The sequence below is a fragment of the Dreissena polymorpha genome, chromosome 8 (genome assembly GCF_020536995.1).
Source record: "Dreissena polymorpha isolate Duluth1 chromosome 8, UMN_Dpol_1.0, whole genome shotgun sequence".
Lineage (NCBI taxonomy): Eukaryota > Metazoa > Mollusca > Bivalvia > Myida > Dreissenidae > Dreissena > Dreissena polymorpha.
The window spans coordinates 70002196-70013045 of record NC_068362.1 but is presented as its reverse complement, the minus strand read 5'-3'; the positions used below and the strand labels follow the sequence as shown (position 1 = coordinate 70013045).

General features: G+C 36.4%; 1 protein-coding gene across 1 annotated transcript in view; it reads right to left on the bottom strand.

The window, feature by feature from the left end:
• Nucleotides 1-1529: 1529 nt before the first annotated feature.
• LOC127840613 (uncharacterized) overlaps nt 1530-10850 on the bottom strand; it is a 39595-nt gene continuing 30274 nt past the window's right edge. The window contains 6 exon segments of the mRNA XM_052369022.1: nt 1530-1651; nt 2046-2210; nt 2982-3146; nt 3923-4087; nt 4865-5029; nt 5800-5964. Coding sequence (XP_052224982.1) covers nt 1530-1651; nt 2046-2210; nt 2982-3146; nt 3923-4087; nt 4865-5029; nt 5800-5964 — 947 coding nt within the window.

The following is a 10850-nucleotide window of genomic DNA, read 5'->3' as shown; positions in this document are numbered from 1 at the left end:
GCGTTATTTCTTAAAATTTGAGCCAGTATGTGTCGAAATATAACAAGATATATACATCTTCAGAAAGGAAATTCATTTCTGCGTTGAATAAGACCAAGTTCATGAAAATCGCTGCAAAATTGATAAAGTAATGGCTGTTCAAAACGATGCACCCCGTTTTCGGATGATTTCGAGTTGGATACCTTGTTATATATATATATATATATATATATATATATATATATATATATATATATATATGTTTGATGGTGAATTTTCTTTTCAGAAAAGAAAAGTTGGTTTTTCGTTATTAAATGATAATTTATCATTCAAAATGATGTATTCACTAATTAATATCATAGCCACGCGCTAACCACCTGTGTTCGAGGTCTCGTGGTCAACTAGCTTAATATCTTTTGGGTTATTAGGTTACCCGGTTATCAGGCTGATTTAAAGGCATGTGACAGGATAAATTTACTTTCAATAAATTCCAGCTGATTAACACTGAATATGTTAAGTATAAACAATTTGTAAACGCTAAAGCCCTTGTTAACATTGTGTACTCTGTATTTAAACCTCACATTGGTCTCCAGTTTTCTATAAAAAAAAGATCCCCTTTTTTATTGAGCAATTTGACCACTTTGACCACTCTGCCATCCGTGCTCATACAATGAAGGATGTATTTTATTAAGCAATCCTCGTAGTTTCACAAAATAAAGGACAACAACAAAACTCTCCAAATTATTCAATCGTTTCGCGTTGCAACGCTTAAAATTTTTCATGTTTTTAAGTCGTCAAAAGATGCATATAATTGCTATTTAAGAGAATGGTATATGTTCAGTATTACTGTTCAACACAAATATCATGACTAAAACGAAAATTTGGGAAATTGAAACATTTTTTTTTTAATTTTGTCAATTTACCAAAACGTGAAAAGGACCCTTTAAGTAAAGTCTGGTATATGTTAAACACTATGCAATTCTTTATTGAAAATGAATGCCAAAAAAATTCAAATAATTGTATGACTTTGCTGACCACGGGGTACTTGTTGATTGCTTTATCTGATTTGAAGTGTTTGATATTTTAAATACAGTTATGTCTTTACAGAGCCAGTGGTACCCCATACACATTAAGTTTAAAGTCAACTTAACACATATTGTAATCAAATATGTCGCTTGAATGTTTATTTGTTAACCCAATCGTACGCGTCAATGACATGTACATGTATAAACCATCTTAAAACTTAACATTATGTAAGTAATTCTTAAAGGCATAAAATAAATTGAAAATGAATTTGATTTCGGTATAATGGAATGTAATGAAGTGTAAGTAAGTGAGAAACTTAACCCTAGCACGCGTGTAAATATTCATGTTCTCATTTTACTGCAAAAAACAAGTATCGTAAAGCAAACAATTATATTCCTCTGTACATCAACAACCAGCAAAATAAATATTAATCATAAGCAAACTATGTCGCTTTTCTATTAAAATATAACCACAAAGCAAACTAAGACATACATTACCTTGTGCTCCCCGACCGCCGCATCTCCCTAGCACTTCTTACAGGACTTCCGGCAGTTAAGGATCATCCAATCAGGATTCCGCAAGCACTCGTTGGTGCTCGCCCACCAGTCGCACTCACGAGTGTTGAGGATGTTTTCACACTCGCCGTCTATCAACACATGTTTGAACGTGAAATATTGAGAGAAAAACGTTTGTTTATTACAAATGACAATGTACCCAGTGATGGACAGTGATTTCTTGTAAGGGTTATGAAAAGCAAATAGTTCAATACTAAAGTTTTGAATACGTTTTTTTTTAAAGCAATTGTTTCGATGATAACATACTGCAACAAATCTGTGTCTGTATTATTTATGTATAATCATTTATTTATGTACATATCTGTTCTGATGTTTTTCGATACACGGTGACGTTTTACTAACTAAGTGCCGTTCAATTTGACACAATACAATTATATAAAAAAAAAATCTTAAAACGACTTACAAATATAAATTATGACTAAATTAAGGGGCGTTATGGATATAAACCAACGTTTTTCAACCTACCGGGTTCAGGTTCGGGTGTGGTTGTGATGACGACGACGCTGTCGCCGCACATGTGACAAGACTGCCGGCAGTTCGCGGTCATCCAGACTCGGTTTACCTGGCACTCCCCTCTCGCCGCCCATCTCTCACACTCCTCAGCATTTGTGTGCATGTTTTCGCAGTTCACTGCAATAAATAAAGACTCAATCATAAATGGTTCACTTTAGGTTTCGACACGCCTTCTTTGATTTGTCCTTTATTAACACACGCCGCCAAAATAACCTTTTAAGGTACCAATGGCAAACGAACCCATTACCGAACGGTATAATGATAATCAGATATTTGGTCGTTCGGTCCACTCAAACTCGAACGAAAGGCGTGTTTTTTACTATTCAAGTCACTTATTTCAAAATCATATTCAGAAGGTTCTCTAGATTTTCAAATTTATCCAAGATTTAGTAATGTTAGTCGGCAGTTAAGGATCATCCAATCAGGATTCCGCAAGCACTCGTTGGTGCTCGCCCACTTGTCGCACTCAAGAGTGTTAAGGATGTTTTCACACTCGCCGTCTATCAACACATGTTTGAACGTGAAATATTGAGAGAAAAACGTTTGTTTATTACAAATGACAATGTACCCAGTGATGGACAGTGATTTCTTGTAAGGGTTATGAAAAGCAAATAGTTCAATACTAAAGTTTTGAATACGTTTTTTAAAACAATTGTTTCGATGATAACATTCTGCAACAACTCTGTGTCTGTATTATTTATGTATAATCATTTATTTATGTACATATCTGTTCTGATGTTTTTCGATAAACGGTAACGTTTTACTTACTAAGTGCCGTTCAATTTGACACAATACAATTATATAAAAAAATCTAAAAACGACTTACAAATATAAATTATGACTAAATTAAGGGGCGTTATGGATATAAACCAACGCTTTTTAACCTACCGGGTTCAGGTTCGGGTGTGGTTGTGATGACGACGACGCTGTCGCCGCACATGTGACAAGACTGCCGGCAATTCGCGGTCATCCAGACTCGGTTTACCTGGCACTCCCCTCTCGCCGCCCATCTCTCACACTCCTCAGCATTTGTGTGCATGTTTTCGCAGTTCACTGCAATAAATAAAGACTCAATCATAAATGGTTCACTTTAGGTTCCGACACGCCTTCTTTGATTTGTCCTTTATTAACACACGCCGCCAAAATAGCCTTTTAAGGTACTAATGACAAACGAACCCATTACCGAACGGTATTATGATATGTCAGATATTTGGTCGTTCGGTCCACTCAAACTCGAACGAAAGGCGTGTTTTTTTACTATTCAAGTCACTTATATCAAAATCATATTCAGAAGGTTCTCTAGATTTTCAAATTTATCCAAGATTTAGTAATGTTAGTCGGCAGTTAGGGATCATCCAATCAGGATTCCGCAAGCACTCGTTGGTGCTCGCCCACTTGTCGCACTCAAGCGTGTTGTGGATGTTTTCACACTCGCCGTCTATCAACACATGTTTGAACGTGAAATATTGAGAGAAAAACGTTTGTTTATTACAAATGACAATGTACCCAGTGATGGACAGTGATTTCTTGTAGGGGTTATGAAAAGCAAATAGTTCAATACTAAAGTTTTGAATACGTTTTTTTTAAAGCAATTGTTTCGATGATAACATACTGCAACAACTCTGTGTCTGTATTATTTATGTATAATCATTTATTTATGTACATATCTGTTCTGATGTTTTTCGATACACGGTGACGTTTTACTAACTAAGTGCCGTTCAATTTGACACAATACAATTATATAAAAAAATTCTTAAAACGACTTTCAAATATAAATTATGACTAAATTAAGGGGCGTTATGGATATAAACCAACGTTTTTCAACCTACCGAGTTCAGATTCGGGTGTGGTTGTGATGACGACGACGCTGTCGCCGCACATGTGACAAGACTGCCGGCAGTTCGCGGTCATCCAGACTCGGTTTACCTGGCACTCCCCTCTCGCCGCCCATCTCTCACACTCCTCAGCATTTGTGTGCATGTTTTCGCAGTTCACTGCAATAAATAAAGACTCAATCATAAATGGTTCACTTTAGGTTCCGACTCGCCTTTTTTGATTTGTCCTTTATTAACACACGCCGCCAAAATAACCGTTCAAGGTACCAATTACAAACGAACCCATTACCGAACGGTATTATGATATGTCAGATATTTGGTCGTTCGGTCCACTCAAACTCGAACGAAAGGCGTGTTTTTTTTACTATTCAAGTCACTGATATCAAAATCATATTCAGAAGGTTCTCTAGATTTTCAAATTTATCCAAGATTTAGTAATGTTAGTCGGCAGTTAGGGATCATCCAATCAGGATTCCGCAAGCACTCGTTGGTGCTCGCCCACTTGTCGCACTCAAGAATGTTGTAGATGTTTTCACACTCGCCGTCTATTAACGCATGTTTGAACGTGAAATATTGAGAGAAAAACGTTTGTTTATTACAAATGACAATGCACCCAGTGATGGACAGTGATTTCTTGTAAGGGTTATGAAAAGCAAATAGTTCAATACTAAAGTTTTGAATACGTTTTTTTAAAGCAATTGTTTCGATGATAACATACTGCAACAACTCTGTGTCTGTATTATTTATGTATAATCATTTATTTATGTACATATCTGTTCTGATGTTTTTCGATACACGGTGACGTTTTACTAACTAAGTGCCGTTCAATTTGACACAATACAATTATATAAAAAAAAATCTTAAAACGACTTACAAATATAAATTATGACTAAATTAAGGGACGTTATGGATATAAACCAACGCTTTTTAACCTACCGGGTTCAGGTTCGGGTGTGGTTGTGATGACGACGACGCTGTCGCCACACATGTGACAAGACTGCCGGCAGTTCGCGGTCATCCAGACTCGGTTTACCTGGCACTCCCCTCTCGCCGCCCATCTCTCACACTCCTCAGCGTTTGTGTGCATGTTTTCGCAGTTTACTGCAATAAATAAAGACTCAATCATAAATGGTTCACTTTAGGTTCCGACACGCCTGCTTTGATTTGTCCTTTATTAACACACGCCGCCAAAATAACCTTTTAAGGTACTAATGACAAACGAAACCATTACCGAACGGTATTATGATATGTCAGATATTTGGTCGTTCGGTCCACTCAAACTCGAACGAAGGCGTGTTTTTTTTTACTATTCAAGTCACTTATATCAAAATCATATTTAGAAGGTTTTTCAAATTTATCCAAGATAAAGTAATGTTAGTCGGCAGTTAGGGATCATCCAATCAGGATTCCGCAAGCACTCGTTGGTGCTCGCCCACTTGTCGCACTCAAGAGTGTTGTGGATGTTTTCACGCTTGCCGTCTATCAACGCATGTTTGAACGTGAAATATTGAGAAAAAAAAACGTTTGTTAATTACAAATGGCAATGTACCCAGTGATGAACGGGGATTTCTTGTAAGGGTTATGAAACGCAAATAGTTCAATACTAAAGTTTTGAATATATTTTTTAAGCAATTGTTTCGATGATAACATACTGCAACAGCTCTGTGTCTGTATTATTTATGTATAATCATTTATTTATTTACATATCTGTTCTGATGTTTGCGATACAGTGTGACGTTTTACTAACTAAGTGCTGTTCAATTTGACTTAATACAATTATATTTTTTTTTTAATCTTAAAACGACTTACACATATAAATTATGACTAAATTAAGGGGCATTATGGATATAACCGAACAATTTTTAACCTACTGGGTTCAGGTTCGGGTGTGGTTGTGATGACGACGACGCTGTCGCCGCACATGTGACAAGACTTCCGGCAGTTCGCGGTCATCCAGACTCGGTTTATCTGACACTCCCCTTCCGCCGCCCTTCTCTCACACTCCTCTGCGTTTGAGTGCATGTTTTCGCAGTTCACTGCAATAAATAAAGACTGAATCATAAAGGGTTAATTTTAGGTTCCGACACGCCATCTTTGATTTGTCCCTTATTAACACACGCCGCCAATATAACCTTTTAAGGTACTAATGACAAACGAACCCATTACCGAACGGTATTATGATTAGTCAGATATTTGGTCGTTCGGTCCACTCAAACTCGATCGAAAGGCGTGTTTTTTTACTATTCAAGTCACTTAATCAAAATCATATTCTGAAGGTTCGCTAGATTTTCAATTTTATCAAAAATTTAGTAATGTTTGATTTTTTAAATATCAAATTAACATCAAATATGCAAAAACTTGCATGGTGTATAAATCGTGTTGAACCAGTGTGATATAAACGCCTGATTAAAAAAACACATCCATAAAAGCAAAGCCATGAAATTTACTTATTGAATAGTTAAGGACTTTGTAACCTACCATCCGGGTCCGGTCCCGAGTTTGCGCATGCTTTGCACGTCTTTTTGCAGTGCTTGTGCATCCATTCCATGTTGACGATGCACTCACCGTGTGCCTTTCACACCTCGCACTTTGAGCTCTCGTAGTTGTCTTTGCATGTCACTGTTATACAGAACGATGTATGAGGTCATTACCATAGACAGTTATATGCGAGGTATGAAAGTGTCACTGATACACACAATACCGACCGATAAGCCTGTGGTATTGTTGTCAATTAAAAGACTTCTGTTTTGCCAATTATATTTATACGAAGATATGGTCCATATTGGTGTTTATGTTTAATTTAGAATCTAAAGTAAACATGAAGACCAATACGGACCATATTTTCGTAAGTTTAGATACTTTGATTGTTATTCATCGATGTTAAACATGTTCGATTTAACTTCTATAGTTTATACTAGATAAGAACGCAAATACATGTACCATCTTAAATTGAATAAGTGTTCTCATAACATAGCTTTTGTATATTTTTTATCGGAAACTTACAAATTGCAATAGTCAATATTAGTAGCATAGCTGATGGTTAGTCTAGAGCTAGTTTGGGAAAGCGAACTAAAACTTGGTTAGTTTAATAACATTAGATATTGATACAATTGCAACACTTTCAAAAATTTCTTGATTACATTTATAAGCTTACAGACATCTGAATAGAAAGACTCAATGTTGCTATTGGAAAGATACGTTTGAGTAAAATCTTTATCAATAAAAAACCGATGACAGCCCCAAGCTTTATTAAGTTTAGTTATATATTGTATTAATGGTCTTGTTTTATATAAAAAAACGTTTCACTTTCCTCAAAATAACATAGCAGATGGAACACACAGTATTATCCTGATGAAGTTCCTCAAATTTTTATATTGAACATACGAGTCGCGTTCAGAGAAAACTGGGCATAATGAATGTGCGTAAAGTGTCGTCCCAGATTAGCCTGTGCTGCCTCACAGGCTAATCAGGGACGACACTTTCCGCTTTAATGACATTTTTCGTTTAAATAAGTCTCTTCTTAGCAAAAATCCAATTTAGGCGGAAAGTGTCGTCCCTGATTAGCCTGTGCGGACTGCACAGGCTAATCTGGGACGACACTTTACGCACATGCATTATGCCCAGTTTTCTCAGAACGCGACGTATACTATTTTGAATTGCTTGAGTTTTACATCAGCTGAACTAGTTTTAAACGGTCAGGAGTATCGTATGTTACAACATTTAACAGGTATATGTGAAATAATTTTTAAAGAATGCATCTACTGACTACAATGTTATATTTAAAGTAACTTAAGGTAATACATTCAATTATTTGAAAATAAATTGAAAATGATATATCATTATCAATTTTTAGTTGTTCGCGCTAGCGGACAACTAATGTAGAGGGAGTTTTGCAAGTCAGTCTGCTATTAACTACGCTAGGAATGATAACCACCGCATCTGCCTGATTATACTTCACCATTGGTACACTGCAGACAGCCAGTGTGTGTATGTAATCAATAGTGTTTAACAGCTTGTGCGACGACATTGGCCAGTCTAGTGTTTTACAGCTTGTGCGACGACATTGGCCAGTTTATCATTGAAATCTGTACATATTGGCTGCTCTCGGGGAAAACGGGACTTAATGTATTTCAAATAAGATTAGCCTGTGTAATGCGCACAAGATAATCAATGACGACACTTTCTGATTTTATGGTGTTTTTCTTTTAAAGAGAGTCTCTGGTACTGGGATGACAATTAATGCAAATGCTCTGTTTTCCCAAAATGAAGCTGCAATTATCTTTTTTTTTATTAATGGTTTGAAAAAAAAAGGATAAAAGTGATAATAACTTCAAAGTAACCTCGCTGACAAGGCAAATAAGCAAAATCACTTTTAAATCAAATAAACAACAAATTACTAAACTTAAATTGTGGCATTTTTTAGTTATTTTGATAAATGTAACCATTGGATCTTAAAAGCTCTATCGTTTAGACCACTCGGCCATCCTTGCTCATACAATGAGAAACGTGAAAAAGTCCCTTTAATGTCTGCAGACTTGCAAATTGAATGAGTTCAATACACTGTCAGATCTTACATCATGCATAACTTACAAGTTTAGTGGTTGCCTGTTAGCCTGAGGCCAGTAGATTGAAGCCCAGGAAACTCAATTTCAAAAGTTGCTTACAGTTGGGCTAAAAAGCAGGGCAACTAGCTTTTTCAAAGCTTGAACAACTCAATCTAATTAAACATAGAATACAAATTGGCGACTGTAGATCAATTAGGCCTATGAAATGATTCAATTCCGGCTCACAACAAGACATGATGCATTAAAAGTATGTCATGTCGGCAAAATTGTTGCTCAATAATTTAAAGAAAATAGATAGAGTATTAGATACACATACCACAACATGTACATGATTCTAGGCTTGTTATTCTTTAGCAAGGCAACCAAAATTGTAAAGATGGTTGCCAGTGCAGCAACCAATTGCGAAAATAGGAGACAGATTGTTGTTATTTTGTCTAAGTTATCTTTATAACATAAATATGAGGATAAACAGTGCACACACATCTCGACCTGTGCTTTAAGACACTCTTTATAAATTTGAATGGGTGCAGGATCACGTGACTTTGTTGGGTTCCTAATTAAACGTTAATGGATGTAAACACACAGGTTAGCGGTGCTTTTTTCCAAATAACTTGTTAAATTAATGTTTCTTAAGAATTTCAACTAGTGCATTAAAGACAGATTTTTATGCCGCTTATTGCAATGCGAAACACATAAGAATTACTTTATTTCATAAGCTTGTGTTCTTGTTCAAAATTGTATGTGTACTGCACGGTTATGCTTCACGCAACGTGAAATTTTGTCACGGATTTCTGATGTATTCACGGCTGAAATCTTACACCTTACGATATCGGCGAAAACTGCAAGAAAAAGTATTTTATATACTACAGATTTTTCCAAATGTATTTCACAACTTGAGATATCTGCAAAAATAAATTTCTTAACACTTGTTTACATTCTGTCCAGCCCGTGTGTAAATCCTTGAAAACCCCGTTGATCCTGCACCCTGGAATTGGGATATTTTAAAGCTAAGTAAGGTGCAAACATGTAAGCGGACACTTTAAATGATAAATATGTCGCACCTGAATATTATGGGTACAGTCACATATCAGATGCAATACATTTGTAAATTCTAAAGCTGCCTACGGCGTGGACATGCGCACAATTCTCTATAAAGGAATATCCAGGTTTAACGTGCTTATAAGGTGTTCTATTCTGCATAAGCCTAAATATACAGTGCATTTTTGACATACATGAAGACTCTGTATTGACAAGAAAAAACATTTTAAAAAGTGCAGCATTCGCCTTTAGTTGGTGATTAGTATCCTACACGGGATGTGGCGCATGTATTCACCTACTGTCCAGTTCTGTGGACATATGTTCGCAAATCTACATAACCACTGGTTAAACGAATCAAGAGGACCCTTTGACACTCATACCAGTTAAGAAATCAATTGGGCCGCGTTCTGAGAAAACTGGGCTTAATGCATGTGCGTAAAGTGTCGTCCCAGATTAGCCTGTGCAGTCCGCACAGGCTAATAAGGGACGACACTTTCCGCTTTTATGGTATTTTTAGTTTCAAGGAAGTCCCTCCTTACCGAAAATCACGTTTAGGCGGAAAGTGTCGTCCCTGATTAGCCTGTGCGGACTGCACAGGCTAATCTGGGACGACACTTTACGCAAATGCATTAAGCCCAGTTTTCTCAGAACGCGACTCATTTGATTTTTTAAGGTATCCCCAATATAATTCTATGTAATAATAGAAAGCCCCGAGCCGTGGACAGTTTTTTTACCCCATGGGCATTCTTTAAAGAAACTTGGAGTATGACTAGATGGTGTAACACACCAAATATAAAAGCCTTTGGCTTGGCGGTATCAGACAAGAAGATTTTTTTATATTTTGCCCTATATTAGTGGATGCAAAACTGGTCATCCCAGGGCGGAGCCATTTTTAACCAAAGGGACCTACTTTAACAAACTCTATCGAGGAACTCAATGTGCTGCTACATGTCAACCATGACATCCATAAGGCTTTGTGGTTTTAAACAAGGTGATTTTTAAAGGTATTTTTTATATTATTTAAATTTATGTAAAACTGACTGATGGTCCCGGATGCTAGTTTTGACCAGAGGGGCATTATGTGAACAATCTTTATAAAGAGCCTCTAGGATAGGCTACGTGTCAAATATGAATGCCTTTGGGTTTGATTTTTCAAACAACAAGATAATTATGATTAATAAAATTGACGACCCCCGGGGCAGGGACAGTTTTGACTCCGGTTGGATAATTAAGAGACCCTTTAAATGATGTTATATACCACATACGTTAGCCTTGTCTACTTGAAATGGATAAATAATGCTAGCGTTGTGTTTAACGTT